Genomic DNA, 25,506 nt, shown 5'->3' with positions numbered 1-25,506 from the left:
TCATTGATATCCTCATTTTATCATAGTTTCATGGGCTATGACGTCATGGATTCTACAACAATTTTTCCTGCCATTCGTTCAAAACACGGTCAATACCTTATCTTCTTAGACCGTGCTCTTCATCGTGCTATTGATTTGATTTTAGGTGATAAGAAATTAAAATTACAAACACGGTCAAAATTTAAAAAAATATGAATGTTCAATACACCTAAGATAGGTATAAAATAATAATCCCGAGATGAAATACTGCTTTTGAACTTTTTACTTAAGAGTTAAGTTGTAATCAATTAGTTAATAATGTTCGACAGCCATCCGACGTAATGTTAAACAAAAAAAAAAATGTTTTTTTACAACTTACTGATTGAACTGTTTGGATAATTTATTGAATTATTAACAATTATTTGTATTTATTGATTCCACTACTCCAATCAAAATCAAAATGAGTACTAAAATCGAATTTACTATAAAGCAAAAGACCGCTTTTGATCCCAAATGGCTTGCAATAGAACTTCATGAGGCATTGGACGAAAACCAACTTACCAATTATTGGAACGAGATGATAGAAGATTCTGAACTGATGCCTGTGGACAATAGCAATTTATTGCATTCAAAAAAAGGTTTAACATGTCCACTGTAATTGAATGTATGTACATTTTAATTACAAATAAACATTTGTTTTCTTTTAGTAGAACCATCTGGACGATATTATATTGGTCTTTGGGCAGTAAACTGCCCATGTAAAGATGACCCATCTGACAAGGTGTGTAATTGTATTTCTTGTAAATCTGATGATGTCAGTGAAACACTCAAGTCCAAACAAATGTTTGAATCTCTAATGTGGAAACCTAATTGTAGTAAGTTATTCATATGTATATGTTACTGTCAATGTTGGAAATCGGCTATTATCATTAATGACTAGTCAATATTAACAGTGGCTTATTAGGTAAGGACAACGGCTAGGCAATATATTAAATGCCTTCAGTTGATATTCAATGTGGGTAATATTTCATGTATTTATTAAAATATAACTTAAATCGACAAAACTATGTATTATTATCATACTAATATATTTTATTTATTTTCACGAAATAAACTACTATGGCACTTCAAATTACATAATTTTTTAGCTGCTCGACAAGCATATCGATTATTTTGACATTTTGTTTTACAATGACACTTTTGATATCCCTGACTCCCAGCAATATTGTTTTGCCCAGTAGCCAGGAGAGTAATTTCCTTTTCTTACACTGAATTTGTTGTCTTCTTCAAATCAAGAAAGTTTTCGTCACATGGAACTATTTCCATTCATGTGTATCTGTGCTTGAAGAAACCATTTTCTGTATCTAAAATTATATAAATAAAAATAATTTATTTTTTTATAATTTTCTCATTTTTAAATTTATTTGCTGACATAATTTGTGCAAACCGTCTTGAACATCTGTGACAACAGCCAATAAATTTGGAGAAGATCCACCTGTGCATGTGAAATAAATGTTTTATGTAATATAGGTTTGGAAACTAGTCCTCTTTTTTTATTTGACAATTTTTTCTCGCTGTGGATACAAAGTTCCAAATACGTCATAATGGCTTCTTTTATAATATTGCAATATTTTTTTTTAAGTTTCATCCTATCTTGACCATCTTGGCCAATAGAAGTATGACATGTATCAAACAAATCATCGTTAGTTACATAATAAATTATATCCGATGTAGTATCTTTTACACTTTAAATAAGATAATATTTCCCACTTCTTGTTATTATAGCGTGCTTACGAATATTTTTATAATCATTAGAAATTGTCTTTAAACCCGGTGTATTCAAAGAAGTTTTGAAATGTTTTACTTCTTCCAGCTATCTATTATATTCCTCGACACTTAAAAATGATTTATTGTTATGGTATTATAACAATATTCAATCAATTGATTCATTCAAATTTTATGTATATCGGCTAGTTCCATTATAAAAAAATTATAAGATCACACACATCACAACGATACTGCAACACGACTGAAAGCATGTACGATTATTTTGTCAAAGAGAAGAGGTAATGTGATAAATCAAGATAACTAATCTATAAGTAACCAGCTAAGAAAATATCAATAAATGACATTGACTAAACTTATCAGTGAATTACCAATATATATACCGATTTCCCACAATGACGGGTGTGCACCGGCATTACTGGCATCGCCTAGTCGTTACCAAAGTCCATATATATAAATATATAACAATAATAAATTATATACCTGAACTTTGATTTAATATCTTTTGTTTAGATAAAGATGATGTAAAATCGTTGATATCTGTATTTGCGTCTGAACAAAGGAAACTATGTGAAGATATATGTTATTCAACATTATTTTTCAATCGAACTCAACTTCGGATGGCTATTGCTTCCCGTTACTTCGGTGCTTTTTACAGAGATTCTTTTTTTCAATCTAATTCAAATAATCAAACTCAATCAATAATGATGCACCAAAGTTGTAAAAATGCAATTAAAACAAAAAAGTAAATAGTATTTTTACAATTTTTATTAATTAATACTGTTAATTGTTTTTGCATTTGTTAGCAATACTAATGATGATGAGAAAATGTCTTTATTTGCTAAAATTGGTACACAGACAGCATTAAACTTCTCATTTGGATTTCTAGTCAGCACTTGGCGATCAGGCAATAACTCTGATCTATGCACACAAATGCTTAAAGACTCACTAGAAGCACTGCAATGTATTCCAGAAGACTATCTTGTAGATGATAGCAATGTTCCTACTTTCTGGATCGAAACTCTGGAAAGATCATCAAAGTTCCTATTTCAAGTAGTCAATGGGTATTTAAAATTAATACATTTATATCTCATCAATGTTATTTTAATAAAAAAATTATATTGTATTTTTAGAAATATCAATGTATCCGAAAAAGAAATTATTAATGTAAATCACATTCCAAATACTGACAGACAATTTGCTTTATGTCTTTCATTAGAACTAGGACTGCAAAAAAAGTCACTTAGTCAAATATTACAATGTGTACTAATGTTTTTTGAATTGGGATTACACTGTGACAAGTAATTCTTACTTTTATCTATTCATATTTTGAATAATATAACATATTTTTAATTTTTAGAATTTACAGTAGACATTTACATAATTTACTTACAATAACACTCCGTCGCTTAAATTGGGTAGTATCAAGAATTCAAAACAATTTCAACTATGATGTGAATCATTCAAATAAAGTATTCTGTTTTTCTTGCATTGTTATATATACTAATCTAATATGTATCTGTTATACTATTTTAGGATAATGTAACAAAAAGTTTTTTAAGATTTACTGGTGATGCTGATAATCCAGAACCTACTGGCATGAAACAAACAGCTGTAATAATTTTAGCATTTTTAGACCAAATAGCTGTCACTTACTTAACGCTTCAAGTAATATAAACTATATGATATTATTTTAATTAAACTTGATGGTAAAATTAAATTTTTTTAAATAATAGAGAAAAGTGCATGAAATTAAGAATAAAAAGAATATAGTACAGTATTGGGGTAAACAATTTTATCCTGAAACCAAAAAAAAAGTAATATTAACCCTTGAGCGTTTGCATGTCGAGTCTGTAGTGTGTTCAAGAAACGAAATATTGGTGGTAACGACCAGTGGAACTTTGCATTTTATTAGCTATTCAATTGATTCGTTGGTAATTTGAATTTTTATAATTAATTTTTAATATTGTTTCAATTAATTCAAAAATCAACAATTATATGATTAGAATTTTGAAGAAAAACAAATGATGAATGTACCTATGAAATCTGTTGATGTTTATGATGAAACATACTTAGCAGTTACTCAAAAAGGAGAAGTGTACTCTTGGGGTGTAAATGAATTTGGCGCTTTAGGCCATGGTCAAAAATATTCTTCTTTTCCTACTCCAGAACCAATTGTAGCATTTTCTAAACTTATAGTTGTTATGGTTTCATGTGGAAAAGATTTCTGGTAACTATTAATTGTCTATGTTAATAATGATCTATTTCTATAAACTTATAATTGTTGTTATGGTCTATAATGATAAATGTTATATTCTTACATTAAATAAAAATTAATTAGTCTAATTTGTGTATTATATAAAGTATACATAATATACAACTTTAAATTATTTTAGTGCTGCTGTTACTGAGGATGGTAAATTGTACATGTGGGGTAAAATATTACACAGTAGTAATTGTTGTTATACTCCAGAGTTAGTTAAATCTATTTCAGGTAATTACCTACCTAAATATTAATAACTAGAGCGTGGATTTCTATACAATTCATATTATTTATTCTGGTTTATCATCTGATATGCTAAGTAAGCACAACATTTGTTTTATGTCATAGATATTGATTATGATACAAAAAATTTTTCGTATATCTTCAAGCATATTTGGACTTTTGATTTTTTAAGGATTTAAACTTTTTAGTTTTTAATTGAATTTTCATCTTTTACTGCAAATTTAGGAATTTTCTAGAAATGTTGATACAAATTTAAAGAGACAAATAATGATTTCATATTTTTTAATTTACATTGAAATAAATTGATATATTATGTATGTATGGATTTCCCGTGTATGTCTCTCAGTTACAATATCTTGATATTTAGCTAATGGTACTTACTAAGATAAGAAAATATTGTTTCAGATCTCGGCCCATTGGTATTATTTATTTACTAAATGTTTATGATTATGATTTTTGAAAAAATAAATGTTGTTTTTTGTTACTTTTTGAGTGCATATTTTAACTTTTTATAGTGCATATATTTATGAATATTTTAGCATCTTTAGTGTGTATTAATCCGCGATCTATAATAATTACTAATTAATGAGTCTTTTACCACATTACATCATACATGCATTAACCTATTTTTGATAGAATGGCATGTATCAAAAGTTTCTTGTGGATCATCTATTAATAATACACTGGCTTTATCCAAAGAAGGATACGTATTTTCATTTGAATATAGAAACTCTGACCGAGGTTTGTTTTTCAAACCTGTCCTGTCTTTTTTAATATTTGTATGATACTTTTTTTATTAGGTTGTGATGATAAATCTTTAAATGTAATACCCAGCATGATTGTGTTTGATTATGAAATTGTATCAATATATTGTCATAATGATGTAAATGCTGTTATTGATTGTGCTAACAATGTGTTTACTTGGGGAAGAGGTAACAATAATATGTTAGGTCACAATAACTCATTTCGTGTCAATCGACCTAAGGAAGTCAAATTTTTAAGTGGTGAATTTCTATTATATATATATAAATGTGTTTTATATGTGATCATTATTCTATACAATTATATCTATAAACAGGTAAACAAGTTACATCTCTTTCATTAGCAGATGATTATATACTAGCATTGACTGCTACAGGCCAAGTCTATTGTTGGGGTCAATTAGACAATGAAAACACCACACAATGTAGACCTGTCAAGTGTTTAATGAATAGACAAGTGAAAAAAATTGCTTGTAGCCCAAATCAAGTAAATATAATTGTTACAATACATATTTATTTAATCCCAAATAATAATTAAAATACTGGCTTGTTAGTTGTACATAATATAATCTTTTTAGTGAATTAAGATGTACTAATTTATCTATAAATTAATTTACCTTATTTGTAAATTTTGAAGTGTTTTGCTTGGTATGATTGTGAAGAGTTTAATGTGGGAACATCTACATCATTTGTAACAGACTTACAAATTCAAACATTAAATTATTTAGAACAACTTTTATCTAATGAATTTAAAGCATATAAATCATATATTGATTGGCCACCTTCTCAACAGCAAGAATGTGTATTAATATCAGTATTACATTTACTTACTTTACAGGTAAATTTAAGTCTTTAAATGTAACATATTATTATTTTTAATAAATTATTCTGTTAATAGTTTCATTCAATGATTAACAATCATGTAAGTGCTGACACTGTTGGGCTTATTGGAAGCTCAAAGTTATTATTAAGTATACGGCAAACAGTTACTGACTTAGCATCAAACACAAAAGTAATAAATACTGTTAAGTTAGCGGCTCAAAAAACCTTAGAAGTTGGATGGCTTATACTATTTCAAACTCCAAATGAAAGAGCTAATATGTTATGTACTATATTACAACCTTTGACTTCACCAAATGGTATGCATATTTTATTATGAACACATTATTGGTTTTAATAGTTAAACATTTTTCCAATCATTTAAAACTATTTCATTGATTTAGATGAATCCCAATCAATAAGTGGTAATCAAGAGTTTATGATAAATCTTATTACAAATAGTTTATTAGGTGACAATATTCTTCACTCATTTTTACAAAAAGCTATTCAACGTAAGTATATTATTTTAGATAATACTGTGTATATTTGTTAATATCATTGTATTCAAAATAATTTTGTTTTATATTTATTTATTTTTAAAGGTGAAAATATTCAACATTTTGAAAGCTTTAAACATAATTTTGATGGAACAAACATATCTCTTTGTTTTATAGTCTCTCAATTACTTAAGTATGTAAATTATAGTAATACTCTCTATTGTTGAAGTTTACGAGTTATAATAATGTAATGTTAATACTTATTTTTAATTAAAGCAATTACTTCACAAGTCTTTCAACACAAATCCATACTGTAAAAGTGCCTTCAAACAATTTCAACCAATCTCCTAGCTTAAAATTTATAATGACTTTTCAAAGACTTTTAATAATGTCAATTTATCGTAAAAAAAGAAATAAAGATGATAAATGCCATTGTGGATTGGGTAATTATAGATTTATGTATGATTTAAAAAAATATATATTTTGTTAAAACATTTTCTTATAAACAAAATAATTATCTATCTGAACCTGAACCTTTTATTTAAATATAATTATAATGATATTTAATATTTATAGTATAATTAAAAAACAAAAGATAATATTACTATATATATATATATCTTTTTTAAATGGATATTTAAGGTATGGATGATCAAGGAGCTGAAATGCTACTTTCAAAATATTTAAGTCATTTCGTCAAGCGTTCCTGTCAAGCTGTTCGACTTGCAAATCATGTAGCATCTCGAAGTTCTAAGCACTATCAAATTATCACAAAAATTATAAGTGTAACTGGATTTGGTATGTTGTTAAATTTAACTTCTCATTATTTAGTTTTAATATTTATCTTTTTTAGACAAGTTATTTATGGAGCTTTTAATAAGCTTAATTATGGTCCATCAAAAAAACCCTCTGTTCTTACGGAATACGGATTGGTTTGATCTATTCATACCCTTACTTAATGCTTTGGATGCATTCAATTTGATGACTAATAATTTGGAACGTGAAGAAGATGATAATTTGTCCTGGCCTGGATTTTCTAGTAAGAATTTAAAACTAAACATTGCTTTTAGTATATAATGGTTCCCTATAATTAAATACAATTTACATTATATCAACAGGCCATACTTGTAATACGTGGTATAAAAATGTTGAAGATGTTATGTTAATTCGAAAACCTGATCTAGAAAATCATAACAGGAATGGAGGACACTGGGTAGTGTTTAATAAAAAAGTCTATGATATACAAGAAACAAGGTATTTTCAGGTTATTTGTATTATATTATTCTTACTAAAGTTATTTTTAACAATATTCAGATCCAGTGAAATGAATTATTCATTTGTCACTATGCTACATTCGTCATCTATTTATGAACATGTACTAACTGAAATGCCCAAGGAAACTTTACAGTCCTGTTTTGTTGGAAATTATTTAGATCCAGATGAGGACATAGTTGAAGTAAGTAATTAATAAGCATTATAATTACCTTATTTGAATATAATATATCATTACATATTTTGTGTAGCCTATTGAATCAAATTTGACAGAACCGCTGCTTTTAGACATTCATCGAACTCTTGGTTACTTGTTGGGGCTTCATGCACATTGGCTAACTACTTTATCCCAACCTCATTGTAGTTATCAATGTTTTAAAATTTGGTTTCCTTTATTACGAGCCGGTATTGATGATAGTAAAAATAATAATTATGTGAGTAAAAAACTAATTTTAATCCAAACCTGTATTTAATACTATTTCTTTAATTAGGATGAATGTGCAAAAATGTTAATATTAACATATAAGGAAAGTTGTAAATCAGTTGATAGTCAAATACAATATGGGCCCGATCACCCTGTTGAAGAAATTATTCAAAATTTAGCTAAAGTGCTAGTCAAACATTTAAATTTAAATACAGCTGAAATTAATAAAAGAGGTAATTAATAAATAAACTTATATCAATAAAACATAACATATTCTGAAAATGAATATTATTAAAACCAAATTTAATCTCGTTAAGACTAAAGATATATTGGAGTGGAAATAATATATGCTTTATTTAAATAAGCAAAGTTTTAATTTAAAATAATATACTAGTATAGCAATTGTGGACTCTCATCATATATTTTTTATTTAAAAATTACTTGTAATTTATAAATTAATTTCACAGAAAAATCAGTTCCACTGGAAATTATATTTAAATTATTTGGTCAAATTAAAATACAAATTCTCAAAATGAAACAGGATATGAACTTAAACTATAAAGAAACATGTTCCCCTATTTTGGATCGATGCAGGTCTGTTATAATAATCATATTCAAGTAGTATATTTAGTATTTCTATCATATAAAATATTATATAACTTTTTAGGTTTTTACTAAATGAACTAAGTCCAATTTTGTCTTCTAAAATAACTGCAGCTAAAAAATTACCTATTTTAAAAGCTGAATCTCGATGGAAAACAGTGATTAACTCTGTTGTTTCTAGTATAAAAACAAAGAAAAATGTTAGAAACCATAAAGCTCGAAACCAAAATCTTCCATTACAAAGTATTTCAAATGACGAAGTGAGTAATTTTGTTTGATGTTCAATTTTGATGTTTAATGAAAAATGATAATGTTGTATATTAAAATATATTTAATATATTTATGTTATATAATGTTGTATATTCCATAGGAAGATATGAACAAATTTGTTATAATACCCAATGTAAAATATGTACCAGCTCCAGATAATTTACAAAATGGTATTATTACCAACCATACATTTTTAGTTTGATTTTAATTTTTATATATTTTATTATAAGGTGTTTCTGAACAAATAAAAGATACAAATGATATAGAATTGAAATCCAATAAACATAATCGGATGGAAATAAGTAAAATAATTTTATCATTTATTCTATCAAATGTTAACATCCATGAATTAAGGAATTTATTACACTCAGAAGTAAGTTAGAATATTTTCTTATTAACCTTACCTTGGTACTTTACTATTTATTAATATCTATGTACATTTTGTAAAATTAGATAGATAGATGTAATATGATACAAACTGGCTATGAACTTGTTTATAAACTATTTAAGAACCCTACATCAATAAGTTCTGTAAAATATAGTATTATATCAGGTTGGCTATCCGCATCACCAAACAGTCCTACATCAAGGTTAATACATATAATCATAAGATATTTATAGTTTTAAATTCAAATTTATGCTACTGTTACAGAAACAATAATGAAGTAGAACTTGTATCGGTGACTTATAAACTTAAGCTTTTAATAGCTAAATGTGATTTCATGAGATGTGCCTTGGAGCAAATTAAAATGCTCGTATCTCAAATAGGAGAAATTCAGAAATCAGTGGGGATTCGAGATAAAATAACCACCATAAAAAAAATGACTTGGTGCCGGTAATTAAATAGTATTATAATATTTTTGGCAATTGGCTATCATATAATATGTAGTTTACCAGCAAAAAATGAAATAAAACATTCTTTAAAATCTAATAGGATAATTCCACAAAAAAAGAATAAAAAGTTGTTTGACATTCTTTTCGTTTGTGTTGTGAAACTCTCTTTTCCTTGTCCCTTTCTAAATGTCTGCACAAATTCATCTCACTTCTACACTTATTACATTGGGTATTTTCATCGTTTTCCAAAACATTTTTTTAATTAAAAAATTAGTGGTTGATTCATCACTACTTACGATTAAATAAAAATATTTTGGCAACATATTGAGTGTGTGACTGCGTGAGTACCAAAATAATTTTTAGAATAAATTGAAGTATCCTGCAATAAGTGACGTACTGAGCGTCCATACTTTTACGAAATGTCGAAGCATTGTTATCGAAAGTCATAATTTATGATAATAAAGTATAAGGTCATAAAGATAATATATGTAGTGTTAACCAAAGAAAAGAGATTAGACCATATCTATCAAAGATCATAAGCCCATGTAAAAACCGGCCGGTTGGTTGTTGATAGATCACATTCTTTAGCAAATAACATTGGTCGGTAAAGCGTGTTTGCTGGTAGACCGCATACATACATGACAGCCATATATTAAATATTTTAAATTAAATGTGTTATAAACAAATATATTTTTAGATTTGCTATTGCAACATTTGGATCAATAACACAAATTTTAAATGAAAAAGAATCCAGTCTGTTGATTAACTCTAGCATATTATCTGCTATTAACTCCATTATTAATGTCTTAGACCTTGCTGCAAAACGACCAATTGAAAAAATAAATACAAAGCAGATTATTTACGAAGAGGATTTAAACAAAATTAAGTGTTTACGGGGAGCAGATATCATACCTTCCTTAAAATTAGGTGCTAGGGTTGTTCGCGGCGAAGACTGGAAATGGGAAAATCAAGTATAAAATCATAGCTTGACTATATTATAATTTATATTATGTTGAATTTTAATGTTTTAGGATGGATTACCTCCTGGTGAAGGTCAAATTGTTAGTAAAGTAGGAGATGATGGTTGGATTAGAGTTCTTTGGGACCACGGAGTTTCTAATTCTTATAGAATGGGTAAAGAAGGAAAATACGATCTTAAGCTAGCACCTGGATTAGATGCGGGAGACGATGAAGAATCTGATTGTAATGTATCTTGCACAAATAATGGTGGTAAGTTTTTACTTAATCTTTTATTGTTCAAAAATAATGTTAATGAATTAATTTATAGAAATACACGAAAACTCAACAGAAAATCCATTTGATATACTCAAATGTATCATGATAAAATTTCTGAACTGTCTTTCATTATCAAGTGCTGTTCATTCAATTAAGAAAGAAAATTCAATTCAAGTTCTCTCAAAGTATTATTATAATACTTTAGAGGTGAAATTAATGTTTCTTTCATTAATAGTAAATGTATATTTGTATAACCTATGATAATATTATCTTTGACTTCTAGAAGGGTTGGCTAAATTCTAATATTTCAAATGCCACACTTTTTCATTCTGAATGGATCAACATTTCTCTATTAAAAATCATTTCAAAAATATCTGATGAATACAAACAGCAATTTGCATGTAAACAGTGGATTGACATGCTTTTATCAATTATTTCTCATTCACCAACAGTATCTACCACTCTGACTACCCAGGTTTATATACAATACTATACTGTTCTTAATATGTATTTTAAAATTCATCTTATTTTATGTGTGTAATATTTATAATTTATCAAAGGTACAAACCATACAATTAATAAAACTTTTGATTACACCTGAAATTACTGATTCGTCCATTGTTACATCTGTAGTAGAAACTCTTATGGAGGTAATTGGATCTTCAGTATTACAAAGTAACTCCAAATATGATGTAATTGGTAAATATATAAGTTTTTATATAATTTTTGATTATTATTATTTTATATATTAACGTACTTATGTTTGAGGAAGATGGTAAACCAACAGTGCCTTTAACTGCTTCATGTTCAAACACCATTGCAGAAGAATGTATTCTTTTATTACGTACATTATATAATAACAACAAAAGTACAGTATCAAAAAACACCAATGATTCACCTCCTTATTTTGATTCTCTGATTGTTTTGAATATAATATCAGCAACTGATTATTTGGCAAATCCCATTCTTGAAAAAAATATATTTGTAAGTAAAAATAATTATTTTTATCTATACTCAAAATAATTTCTTGTTATTTTATAGAAACTACAAGGTTTATCGTATAGTGCAATGGCTTCACTAATGGTTATTGGGGGGTTTGATAATCGACCTAGAATTGGAGGAAATGTGATTAACGGAGATACTGAAGGTTTGTTGGTTTAGAATTTTATTATAAATATAATATATATGTAATGAATATAATTATAAGAAACTCCAATATATTTTATCACATTAAATAGTTCTCATTGTTAATACATGCTTATTTAAAAGACAATATTGAATATCGATACAAGAAAAAATAAATTATATTTTAGTTGATTATACATTATAATAGTATGTCACCTCTTAAGTTTAGGTGAAGTTAAATTAAAACTTAAAGGTATGATTTGTAGCTTAAAATCTTGAATTTTATTTTTGAATCTTATTTTTCTTGTTTGCTTGTTTCTTTCATATAAAAATATATTTAGTAATACGTTTTTAAGTAATAAGTTTTCTATATGAGTCCACATAATAAAGTTTTTAAATTAATATATTTTAATAATTATATTTAATTGAAGCTACTGTAATGAGTATTGAGAAAAAAGGAAAACTCAAAGTACTAGTACACAGCACTGGGAAAATCGAAAGTTTTTTCATCAAAGACATAGAACATATTCCAAGTTGTACAATTTCTATGGACTTTATATCAGAATCTATGCTTTATACATGGACAACAATGTTTTCTGCAGTAATTAATAATCAAAGTTTTAAAACTGTTACAGGTAGAATATAATAAAACCAAATTAAAATGTATTTAAAACTATTTTAAATATTATTATTTTTCTTGTTATTTATTCTAGGGGGATTAGTCAATGAATCTCTTCTTTGCTATCAAAAGGCATTATTAGCTGGTATAAAAGTTGTTAATGCTCTGTTACAAAATCGAATATTGCTTCGCAAAATACTAACACAACTGACAACAAGTGATGGGAAATCTAAAAACTTATTTCAATTAATATTATCTAAAGCTGTTCAACCCTCTCCGATAAAACCAGAATACTCAAAAAAAGAATTAGAAGAAGCAGCCATAAATTTAACTCAGTACTTAACAGTTGACATTCAATCTAGTTCTGTGAGACATTTTAAATGGTCGAAATATTTTTCAAAAAGTACATTAAATATGCTGTTGGCGCAATTATCTGATTTGGGTTTCAATAAGCAATGCGTATTTAGTGCTATTGAAGCACATGGTTACACATCATTAGATGCATTAGTTGCCTTATTAATGGAAGGAAAAAATGAATGTTTATCAGATGTCACTGACACTTTATCATCATATGAAGATTTTTCTGATAGAGATGAATCATCAGCAACAGAAGAGTGTCCTGAAAATGTAAATTTTTGTGTTTCACATATTGTTTATCAATTTATTTAAAATTTTTTTTTTTAATTTTATAGGCTACCAATGACGAAAAAGTAACATTTAAAAGACGCAATGATTTTGACAGTGCTGATGGATATGCAAACTATGTAAAATATGCTGTTGATGTAGGCATGATTGTACGCTGTTGTAGAGAGTATGAAAGTATTAATGTTGGATGTGAAGGTAAAGTTATTAAAATTATGAGAGATGGCGGACTACATGATCTCAATATCAAGGTATTTTTAAAATTATGAATTGTATGTATTAGCTTATAACCAAAACTTAAATAATAAACATAATAAATCATAAATGTATTATTAATGAATTTATAGGTGGACTGGAAGTCTATTGGCATTGTATATTGGGTACGATATATTCATATAGAATTAATAGATTATGGCACTTCACCGTGTGAATGTGATTCTATAGACAACAATAAACTAAATGAAAAAATAAACTTACCTCAAGAATCTAATGATGGTAAATATTAATAATCCTAATCATTAATTTTATTATTTGATCAAAATAAATTAACTGTTTATAATTTTTTTTCAGATAAAAATAGTATAATATCAAATCATCCAAATAAAGAACAAATTTCAGAATTGATTACAAAATGTACTTCTTCTGCTGAAGAAAATCTACTCACAAATTTATTCGATTGGAAATCAGATAGTCGCTGGACCAGTGAGAATCCAAAAGGAGTTGTAAGATAAAAACGTTGCAACTTGTTAATTTACTGATCTAGGAAAATTTGGTGTGACCACTTTGGCATAAACCTATATCTGCCTGAAGTCCATTTTTCATTAGCAAAAATTTACCATTACAATTGTTTATTGCTAAATTCTGTTGAGATATACAGTGGCAACTTAAAAAAAACTAATAATATCACAATTTTAATAACCAATCATAAGTTTATATTTATATATTCTTTTATATCTACATAAAAAATCAAAATCTAATTTAGACAAAAAGAGGTAGTTTGATATTAAATGTACCATCGGATAATAGATATTTGATTAATGCAACATGTTCAAACATTGAGATCTACTGTCATCTAATAAAAAATGTTTAGCGTTACTCTCTAATGGTGAATAATATTGATACACTTCTGATATAACTCACGTTTTTAGGTTTTTAGGTTTTTGGGAACCTACTTATCCCAATTTGTTTTTTATAGCCTTTATGGTTAGGTAACACCAAAATTAAACTAAATTAAATTGCCTTTACTGCTTAAGAAATTATACGTCTCATACATTTATTTAAGTTCTACTTTTTCATGTGCTCGTTGCCTAATCTGTGTAACGCAATATTCAATTTAATAAATTAATATGGCTTCCAAGACTCCATGTTGTGAATTTGGAAATGTATTGTTTTCAAAATTCATACAATTAAGTAACTAATATAATGAGCTAAAAATAGGCAATTTCAATCTCATTTTGGGTTTGCGATACTCAAAGCATGTGTGTACCTTGGCACATGGGAATAAAATTTAAAAATAAACAATAAGAAATTTAAAAATTTAATTAGAAATGGGTTGTCCGGGTCTGTAGTATAATATATTTTTTTCTTTTTTCTGATGCTTTAATTATTTGTCTTTTTTTTAGCATTGGATAAAATTGGAGCTTCGGCCAAATATAGCAATTCGTTCTTTGTTAATGAAATTAGATGAAGAAAATGAGAATTGCAAACCATTATTTGTAATTGTGAATGCTGGAGTATGTTTTAATATGATGGAAGAAGTAAATCGTGTTATTATAAATTCTTTGGATCGGACTTTACAACTTTTACATTCAGTGAATAAGGTAATTTGAAATATTGTGATTAATATATTAATTTATTATAACATATTGGAAAAGATAAAAATAATATAGTTCTGCACCTGGAACTTAACTAATCCTTCACTTCTGGGTAATTGTTCAGCTACCAATAATCTACCTGGTAGAGATAATTGTAAGTTAATAGTCTAGAGCTCGGAAGTTACAACCCAAAAATTCATTCAAATGTGCATTTGAAATTTGAACATCACAAAATTTACAGTTAGAAAATGTATTTCATATGTATCAATATTGTAGGTTCATATTTAATAGAAATACTTTCAGTTTGGAATGAAATAACCCTTTATAAGAACTTGTTGTCTATCTTAAAATTGTAACAATATTTTAACTATCAATTTATAGTTTACAATTAAAATACCATAATATTGTTAATGTTATATATTACAAAAATGTGTGTGCATGTTAGCTTTTATTTCTATATAATTAAAATAAAACTGTTTAAATTAATTTAATTTCAGTGCCATAAATGTATTGAAATAATAATGCGAACTAATGAAAAAACTTGTATTATAACCGGATTGAAAATTGATGTGATGATAATTAATCAAGAATTTGTATCAAACTCATTAACACCTCAATTTGATGCTGTACAAGTAACGAATAAATAGATTTAATTATTAATAAAAATAAATTTAAAATATTGTTATTATTGTTCACTAATCAGTTGTTTCTATTATTTATTATCTCGTGTATGTTTAGGAATTTCCACCTCAACCAGAAGCAGAATCAAAAATCAGAGTGGATTCTGAATACGCTGTTTATGTTTGGGGTTTAAACGATAAGGGACAATTAGGAGGATTGAATGGATCTAAGGTAAAAAGACCAACTTTTAATGAAGCACTGACTGCACTCAAGCCAATTGAAATTGTTGGAGGATCAAAATCATTATTTATTGTTTCAAATGAGGGAAAGGTATAACTTAGTATAACTGAAGTAGTATAACTATAGTAATCATCATTTTATAATATTGATTGATTTACTCATCATAATCGTTAATTTAGGTGTTTGTGTGTGGAGATAGCAGTGGTGGTCGGCTAGGTATACCATTCTGTGGTAAAGTTAGTTCTCCACGGCAAATACCGGGTCTCAGCCAATTTGTTATCAAAACTGTAGCTGTGCATTCTGGTGGAAAACATGCAATGGCATTATCACTTGATGGAAAAGTAATTTGTTATTGTTCTTCTCATAGGCTATAGTTATAATTGAATAATTTCTATGAAAATATAATTTGCGGTAATTCACTCAACTTTCAAAAATCTTAAAAAAAAAAATGTGATACTGATTGGTGGTATATTCCACGTGTAACTTCTTAGACGCTCAATTTTGAACCGATGCATATTATTACATACAAGTGTGATTACTCATAATCTCTACAATTTTATTGTTCAAATAAATATTTGTTTGTATGTGACTAAAAATATTTTGATTGAATTATAAAAACATGTTTTTAATCTCTTCAGTTAGATTCATATTTGCATGTTTGTCGAAAAATGTTTTTTTTGTTTATACATTTTCAATATTTAAAGCTTTTTCAATATATAACTGTTATTTTAATTATGCAGGTTTTATCTTGGGGTGATGGTGAAGACGGTAAACTTGGTCATGGTGATACACATACTTTGGACACACCAAAACTTATTGACACATTACTGGCCAAAAGAGTATTTTATATAGCTTGTGGTAGTGCTCATAGTGCAGCAATCACCTCTGATGGAGAACTTTATACTTGGGGTCAAGGACAGTATGGTCGATTAGGACACAGTGATGAAGTTTCTCAACATACTCCAAAACTTGTAAATTATTAAATTATGTTAATAATTAACATTAAACATGTATGTAATATATTTCTTTATCTATTATAGGTCAAGGAGTTTATTGGAAAAAATATTACTCAAGTAGCATGTGGGAGTCGAGACGCTCAAACTCTTGCCTTAGACAGTGAGGGTAATGTCTATTCATGGGGTGATGGAGATTTTGGTAAACTTGGTAGAGGTGGTAGTGATGGTTGTTGTACTCCACAAAAAGTAGAAAGATTGGTTGGTCATAGAGTTGTACAAATAGAATGTGGTGCCCAATTTTCTGTTGCACTAACTGCAACCGGTCAAGTAAAATATTTATTTTTATTTTTACATTTTTAAATATTTGTATATATATTTGTTATTTTATTTCCATTGTTAGGTGTGGACTTGGGGTAAAGGCGAGTACTACAGGTTAGGATTGGGTAGAGGTGAACATGTAAGAAGACCAACTCTAGTTAATCAACTGAAATTGGTTACAATTGATCATATTGCTGTTGGTACATTACATTGTATTGCTGTATCTACACAAGGGGATGTAAGTTGTATTTAAGTTCAAATATGTTTTGTTACATTTATGTTTTAATTGTTAATATTTATGAATTATGATATATATTTAATATATTTTCCATTTTTAATCTTATTAAGTATTATTTCAGGTCTATTGTTGGGGTGATAATGATCATGGTCAACAAGGTAACGGTACAACAAATGCTAACCAAGAACCTAGATTAGTTACTAATTTCAATAATATAAAAATAAATCGTGTTGGTTGTGGTTCTTCCCAATCTATTGCCTGGAAATGTCCAGTATTACCTTTACTGATGTCTCATGAACATGTGCAGTTTAATCGAATAAAAGATTCAATGGGAGCTACAGCTTTAAGTATGTATTTAATATGTATGCATGTAATTTACTATATATTCAATATTATTCAATATTAGATGAAAATGTTGAAACTAAAATAAAAATTGAAGAAGATCAAAACAATTGCGAAAAGGAATCCTTATCAAGGACCATATTATCATTAGACTCTGCTGCTGCTAAGCAAAATGCTCTTCAACACGTCTTAAATGCTCTACGAATTACATTAGCTCGAGAAATTGTACTTGCTGCTCTTATGTCACCTTCTACTGATGGTAAAACTGTATTCATTAATCAGTTTTTCAAAAGTTCTCAATTAATTTTCATACATTTTTAGATGTAAACATAAATCATGAAATAATCCAATCAGATCAAGGCGGCGGTGAAGCTCCAGCTCCAGTTTTAGATGTAAATCTCTTACATTTAGTACGTAAATATATTTGGAATTTTATATAATGGCAACATATAATTATTAGTGATTTCAATTTTAGAGTAATGTGGTAACCCCAGATAGTATAGAAAATTCATTACATATTCCATCTTCTCTTACCACATCAGCTAGTACATTGTCTTCAAAGGCTACCAACACTATGTCAATTATTGCTGCTACTATAAAATCAAAAAATCAAGTAAATGATTGTTCAATTATTTAAAAAAAATGTTTGTTAAAAATTATTAAATTGAATCTTATTTTACAGGTGATTGGATTAAATGATACATCATTGCTTGCCCATAAAACAATTGATAGTTTTTTAAGTACATTGGATGAAAAAAACGTCAGACTGTTATTGGACTTAGCAAAATTAGCTTCTGTTTATAGGCTTGGCCCAACTGCAGAATGCATTTTAATAAACACTTTTATTTGTAAGAACAGTGATCTTTTCAACTATGTATTACATACATAAGTTGGATAATAATATACAAAACACTTATTTTTCAGCTTTTATATACTCTAACAAACATATAAAACTATTATTGGAATACTGTGTGTCAGAGATGGAAGCTATTTACTCCCATTGCTCATTCCTAGTGTCACCGCCTTCAAAACATACAGTTCAGGAGAGTTCTCATCCTTATCAGGATGACTCCTATCTGTCTGGATATGTATCTATACCTGGTATTTCAACATGTTAAATTTTTACTATCATAAAAAATATTCAGATGAACATTTTTATATACATTTTTACAAACTATTGTAACATATATTATCTGAAGTTTAAAAATGTTTTTTCATTAGGTGCAATTGCTTTATATATTGAGTTCAATCAAAACTGTTCAACTGAAAAACTCAAAGATACATTAACATTAATGGATGGTGCTGAAAATGTTATCAGTGTCCGATCAGGAAGAGATACAGAATGGACTATGCCATTATTCATTCAACGTTAGTAATTTTTATTTAATATTTAATACTTAATAGTATAATAATATATTGAATATATTATATGTACATACAATTATAAGGTGATGAACTTCATTGGAAATTTATGAGTGACAAATCATTAAATGGTTGGGGCTGGCGTTTTGTTGTGTATCCAATTATGCCTTTAACAAGACAAAGTGGTACTGACCGTGAAGTACTTTCTCGGCCATGTTTACCAGTTGTCCGTAGTCTACTGCAAGAATGTCTAAAACGACAAAACGATATAACACTTACTAAACGACTTACTGCCACATTGATGTTGTCATTACATTTAACTACACTAAGTATGAAAAATACATAATTTTACTTTAAAATTATCTCTATTAATACTTAAAACATTATGGAATAGCTCTTGAAGAAAGAATTTGGTGTATTAATAATCTGAGTGTGATATTCAAACGTTATCGAGATCTGGCCTATGAATTATTTGTTTTACCATACGGAGAGGGTTGTGTAGCTGATATACTTGTTCGCACTGAACATTTGATGTTCAAGCAGTTTGAATATGAAGAAACAGCTGTATTATGTGGAAAACAACTATGTTATTCTGAATATTTTAAAGTATTTATTTTACTTTCCTGTCTAAAATATTAAAGTAAAACTTGATTAATTTTAATATGTACATAATTTTTTTTTTTTTAGACTTTAGTGTATATGATGAAATGGTTAAACAGTAGTTTACGTTTCTGGCATTTTGATGCGTCTTGGTTTGTTGATTACTGTTTCGGTATTGATGTGGCTGGAGCTTTGATTAATCGAGAACATTTGCCGGAAGAATTTATTAATCAAGTGCACAAAAAAATAAAATGCATTGATAAAAGTTATGATAAAGATGGTGAACACATATTTATTAACAACTTAAAATTTACAAAAGAACATGATGAACAACTGTTACAGTGGTTAAATAGGTAGTTTATATAAATATAATATAAATTGATAATTATAATTTATCCTATGAAATACAAAAACTATGTTTCTATTTTTTTTTAAGTAAACCTGACGATTGGAATATGACTTGGGGAGGAAATGGTCAAGTGGTGTATGTTTGGGGTCACAATCATAGAGGTCAATTGGCATGTATGGATTCTAGTCAAGTTAAAAAACCATTGGCATGTGATTCTTTGTCTGTTTTGAAGCCTACTCAAGTTATTGGAGGAGAGCAAACTATGTTTGCAGTTACTTCATACGGAAAAGTATACGCTTCAGGTATTTAAATAACAAAAAATTATTGTCCAAATTGAATAATATACATAATATCAGTTTATAAATATACTTGTACATAATATAGGATATACCGAAAGTGGACGTCTTGGTATCGGTCCATATAATCCAAAAAACCCTTATGTAGTCACTCCTCAACTTGTCCAAGGTCTTAACAACATAATTAAGGTATTATTTTCTTAAAAAACAATTACATAGTTATTATATTACAAATTTGTAATTATTTTTGTTAAGGTGACTGTCAATTCAGGAGGCCGTCATTGTTTAGCTTTATCAACTACTGGAGAAGTATATGCATGGGGAGATGGAGATGATGGCAAACTAGGGCTTGGAAATAGAGTGTAAGTGAATTAATTTTTATCTAACAATTTTACTTTTCTTACAATAACATATTTACAATTTTACAGTTCACATTCAAAACCTCAACTGGTACAAAGCTTAAGTGATAAATGTATTATTGATATTGCTTGTGGTGGTTTCCATTCTGCTGCAATTTCCCGTTATGGTCATTTGTATACTTGGGGGAAAGGTCGATATGGACGTTTAGGTCATGGCGATTATGAAGATTATTTATACCCAAAATTGGTAAACTATTTATATTAATTAACAATGATTGGTACACATTTTTACTTAAGTTTAATAATAATAATATTCTTTATTATAACATAGACACTAGAGTATAAATATTGACAACAAATAAGAGAATAGCTGCTCAATATTGTCTTTTCAGGTTCAAGGTTTAATTAACTATCATGTTGTGAAAGTTGCATGTGGCAGTGGAGATGCTCAAACAATGTGTGTCACTTCAGATGACAATGTTTGGTCATGGGGTGATGGAGATTATGGAAAACTTGGACACAATATTTCAGAATCATGTAAAGTATGTACAATTTAATCTAAAAATACAACTAATAAATAAATAAATAAATAAATATTTGTACATATTAGTTACCTTGTAAAATTGAATCACTTTCGGGCAAGGGAATCATTCAAATTGATTGTGGATCACAGTTCTCAGTTGCATTGTCGGCAAATGGAACACTATACACATGGTAAATAATAAAACTTTTATTACTATTTATAAACTGTATATTTTTATTTTTAGGGGTAAAGGAGATTATTTTAGACTTGGCCATGGATCTAGTGAACATGTACGCAAGCCAAAACCAGTCAGTGGATTACAGGGCAAAAAAATTGTTCAATTTTCCACAGGTTTAAGCAAATTATACTTTATTTAAGGTTCATAAGTATAATTCACCTTATTATTTAGGTTCACTTCACGTACTTGCATTGACTGATGATGGAGAAGTTTATGCCTGGGGAGATAATGATGAAGGTCAACTGGGTGATGGTACAGCACATCCAATAGCAAGGCCCCGTCCTATTGCAGCTCTTAAGGTAAACTAAAATTTAATCAAATATAGATGTACATTTGTGTTATTATTACTTCTGTTTAAAATCGTATATCATATGCATTAAAAATATAATGAGTAAAACACAATTAATTAACATTATTTTATATTTTAAATATATTAGGGGAAACGCATTCAACAAGTGAGTTGTGGATCAGCCCATTCATTTGCATGGGCCAGCGAAGAAGCTTGTCATACAGATAACTCAACTCCAACTACAATACCTTTAGAATATGATATATTACAAGAATTCAGTGTACATGAATTAAGAAATCGATTACTATTTTTGCATCATTTTTCAACCATAATCAATCAAACTGTATTATTATTTATGCCAATACGTGGAGAAATCAGTTTAGATGCAATACGACCATACATGGTATATCCAGTGAAAGAAAGCATATTTAAAAAAGTATGAAAAATATTCCTGTACATTTTATAAAAAGTATAGAGATGATAATATTTGTAATTTGTATTCAGGTACTTCAGTTATCGATGGTTAGAGAACAGCGACATGGACCAATGTTTGAACTAAATAGAATTCGAACACGTAAAACACGAAAATCAACATGCAATGATTATTCACATACAGTATTTGGACAAATGGTAAACAATATGGACTTTTTAGATGAAGATTCTTTATTTTTGTATCATCGTGTATGGAAAGTTCAGTTTGTTGGTTAGTTCCGTATATTTATTAAAAGTTATTTTTAGATTACTAACAGATACCAGTTATTACTAAAAGAAGAAAAAACTAGTAGACTGTAAAAAAATAATTTGAACGCATGTATATTCCTAGGTGAGAGTGTAGATGATTATGGTGGTGGATATAGTGAAAGCATTGCTGAAATGTGTGAAGAGTTACAAAATGGATCCTTACCAATATTGATACAAACACCAAATGGCCGAGAAGATACTGGGACAAGTCGAGATTGTTTCATACTGAACCCATCAGCTACAACCAAAGTTCATAATAAAATGTTTGAATTTCTTGGTAAGAATTAAATTATAGTAACTAAAAAGTCAGAAACTAACTAACTAAACATTAATTATATTTTTAATGATACTTAGACAAAATAATAGTTGTTCTATATAATATATATATTTTTTAATTGATTTGTGTATTTATTATTGCATTGTATATTAGTATATATTAATTATTATTATGTGTGACTTATAACAATAAATAAATTAAAATTAGTTTCTTGTATTATTTAAATTTTTAAATATTAATTAATATTTCTAATTATTTTTTAACAGGTGTATTAATTGGAATAGCAATACGAACCTGTAGTCCATTGAGTTTAAATCTTGCTGAACCTATGTGGAAACTATTGTGTGGCATGAAACTTATGCCTACCGATTTGATTGAAATTGATAAAGATTATGTTCCTGGTAATTTAATATTTATATGTAATACTAAGTTTTATTGTAATAGTTATACATTTTAATAAAACACGAACACCCTTTAGGATTATTGTATGTACGAGACCTAGAAGGAGAAGATGAATTTACAAACCTTGATATATCATTTTGTACTACATCCTCCACAGGTCACACAGTTGTTTTAAGCAGTCAACATAAACATGTAACACAGTATAATAAACATGAATACATACAAGCTTGTTTAAACTTTAGGTAATAATTATTTATAATAAAGCCAAAAAAATAATTTTTAACTTACATATATTTATATAGGTTACAGGAGTTTAATGATCAAGTGAAAATCATTCAAGAGGGTATGGCCAGAGTTATACCAGTACCATTATTATCTATATTCACAAGTAGTGAATTAGAAGCCATGGTTTGTGGGTCACCAGAAATACCTATTAACATGTTACTCAGTATTGTTACATATAAAGGTATATCATAATAGTAGCTTTAGAATCTCATTAAAGGTTCAGTTAAATAATTATTTTTTTTGAACAGGTGTTGAAGCTCATGATAAGCTAGTTCAATGGTTTTGGGAAATCTTAAGCGAATTTTCTAACCAAGAGCGGTCATTGTTTTTACGATTTGTTTGGGGACGTACAAGACTACCAAGGACTATTGAAGATTTTCGTGGCCGTGATTTTGTTCTACATGTCAGTAGATTATATTTATTATTCTACAACTATTTTATTTAATTTGAATTACATTTTTGTTGTAGGTTATTGATCGTTATTCGCCCGCCGATAATTTTTTGCCTGAAAGCTATACATGTTTTTTTCTTTTGAAAATTCCTCGCTACAGTAATAAAGTAACTATATTTAATAATATGAAAATTACTTAAACAATAATATTTTTTACTGAATTACAGGATGTTATGAATGAAAAACTTAAGTATGCTATTCATTTTTGTAAATCAATCGACACTGATGATTATGCTAGAATTGCATTACCCAGAAGTATGGATGGGTCATCTGTAGATACTGACAGTTTAATCAGTGAAGACGATCCTTAAAATCTTAATATCTTTATTTATTTTGCTATACATAAAATATTTTAATTTTATATTTACTTTTATTATAAATATAAATATGTAATAGATCTCTTTACTTTAAATATAAAATGTCCATTATTAATATTTTTACTTAGGTATTTCTACTTAAAAAAATTACTGAATTAAAGTAATTATGAAATTTAAAAATTGTATTTTAATCAACAACATACAACTTAAAACCACTTGTTGAAAAGTAATCAATACCTACTTACCAATTAATTATTAAGAGTTATACTTTTAAATTATATATTCACCAAAAACCTAAAAATACCTAAACACAAACAAACTGTCCAAAATTTGTTACCTATACTGAACTGCATTCAAATCTAAACACCCACACCTTTGATCTAACATATCTCTTTTGTATATTTTCTTGATAATTTATTAATATATCTATACTCTGTCTCAAAGTGGAATACCCTGGGCAGCGACCTGTTTCCGTTTGGCTAATTGCATCACCCACATAACAGCATGGGTAGTAGGAGGAAAAAGATCACAGAACCAGTATACTTTTAGACAGAATATAGAAGACTTTAAACTTAATAGCTAAAATGCTAAATAAAATATTTAATTGTTGCACTGTAATAAAGCACTGATATTATTTGGGACAAGAGAATATCAATTTTCAAAATATATATATATATATATATATATGTATGTTTTCGAATAGTATCTATTGACATGAAGGTCAAGTAGATAGGCGGAACTAGAAATTATTACAATATAAGACATTAAGTTGATCTGTGGGAATTAATCATCCAAAAAATTGCCGGCAACAAAATTATTACTAATATTATTTTGAGGCTTCAGTAACAATGATGATTGATGATCAAATTACTTTACTTATTACTATTTTTTTTATAGTAAGTACCTCAGTACGTGCTTTATACTTACAAGTTATATTATAGAGTATAATATAGTCAATGGTCATATACTCATATAGACATACAGTACCAACATGGCAATACTTAATATATTATTGGCGATAGAAAGCTTATAATTTTTTTTAGGCCAGCGGGGGTGGATCTATAACGGGCCACTGGAAAAATATCAAATAACATATAAATGATACACAGCTTGACC

The 25,506-nt window shown here is 27.8% G+C and overlaps 1 protein-coding gene across 4 annotated transcripts; it reads left to right on the top strand.

Annotated features, from left to right (window-relative positions):
• The first annotated feature begins 166 nt into the window (after positions 1 to 166).
• LOC132948322 (E3 ubiquitin-protein ligase HERC2) lies at positions 167 to 24,513 on the top strand. 4 transcript variants are annotated; one of them, XM_061018743.1, is made up of 76 exons: positions 167 to 617; positions 690 to 854; positions 2,278 to 2,509; positions 2,571 to 2,828; positions 2,898 to 3,065; positions 3,125 to 3,236; positions 3,301 to 3,432; positions 3,501 to 3,698; positions 3,771 to 3,994; positions 4,161 to 4,258; positions 4,907 to 5,011; positions 5,071 to 5,274; positions 5,349 to 5,518; positions 5,669 to 5,869; positions 5,930 to 6,170; positions 6,255 to 6,362; positions 6,453 to 6,540; positions 6,624 to 6,790; positions 6,990 to 7,145; positions 7,201 to 7,386; positions 7,466 to 7,601; positions 7,662 to 7,803; positions 7,871 to 8,053; positions 8,111 to 8,276; positions 8,511 to 8,637; positions 8,711 to 8,906; positions 9,017 to 9,086; positions 9,147 to 9,289; positions 9,370 to 9,506; positions 9,569 to 9,751; positions 10,448 to 10,721; positions 10,782 to 10,980; positions 11,039 to 11,193; positions 11,270 to 11,461; positions 11,547 to 11,685; positions 11,759 to 11,970; positions 12,028 to 12,133; positions 12,543 to 12,746; positions 12,825 to 13,357; positions 13,423 to 13,623; positions 13,720 to 13,867; positions 13,943 to 14,094; positions 14,995 to 15,192; positions 15,684 to 15,818; positions 15,925 to 16,137; positions 16,227 to 16,388; positions 16,788 to 17,018; positions 17,088 to 17,330; positions 17,404 to 17,559; positions 17,681 to 17,906; positions 17,966 to 18,160; positions 18,223 to 18,311; positions 18,377 to 18,514; positions 18,584 to 18,749; positions 18,826 to 19,002; positions 19,123 to 19,269; positions 19,350 to 19,592; positions 19,658 to 19,869; positions 19,951 to 20,216; positions 20,300 to 20,514; positions 20,597 to 20,697; positions 20,764 to 20,870; positions 20,937 to 21,114; positions 21,260 to 21,409; positions 21,478 to 21,581; positions 21,635 to 21,741; positions 21,800 to 21,927; positions 22,066 to 22,353; positions 22,422 to 22,620; positions 22,741 to 22,935; positions 23,202 to 23,336; positions 23,414 to 23,579; positions 23,640 to 23,803; positions 23,871 to 24,025; positions 24,091 to 24,180; positions 24,241 to 24,513. In XM_061018743.1, the coding sequence occupies exons 1-76, from the start codon at positions 440 to 442 to the stop codon at positions 24,382 to 24,384; spliced, it is 13,212 nt and encodes a 4,403-aa protein (XP_060874726.1). In that variant the 5' UTR covers positions 167 to 439; the 3' UTR covers positions 24,385 to 24,513. The 4 variants fall into 4 exon arrangements, with proteins under 4 accessions (XP_060874726.1, XP_060874728.1, XP_060874727.1 ...); XM_061018745.1 differs by having other exon boundaries at positions 687 to 854; positions 3,125 to 3,218; XM_061018744.1 differs by having other exon boundaries at positions 687 to 854; positions 11,273 to 11,461.
• Positions 24,514 to 25,506: the final 993 nt, after the last annotated feature.

The sequence above is a fragment of the Metopolophium dirhodum genome, chromosome 7 (genome assembly GCF_019925205.1).
Source record: "Metopolophium dirhodum isolate CAU chromosome 7, ASM1992520v1, whole genome shotgun sequence".
Lineage (NCBI taxonomy): Eukaryota > Metazoa > Arthropoda > Insecta > Hemiptera > Aphididae > Metopolophium > Metopolophium dirhodum.
This window is presented reverse-complemented; position numbering and strand designations above follow the sequence as displayed.

Bases quoted from the DNA above. Each gene is read 5' to 3' on its own strand.
- LOC132948322 (XM_061018742.1), top strand. From the start codon at position 440: ATGAGTACTAAAATCGAATTTACTATAAAGCAAAAGACCGCTTTTGAT. The intron at 2,829-2,897 runs GTATTTAAAATT...TTGTATTTTTAG, and splicing joins CTATTTCAAGTAGTCAATGG to AAATATCAATGTATCCGAAA. The intron at 24,181-24,240 runs GTAACTATATTT...ACTGAATTACAG, and splicing joins TTCCTCGCTACAGTAATAAA to GATGTTATGAATGAAAAACT.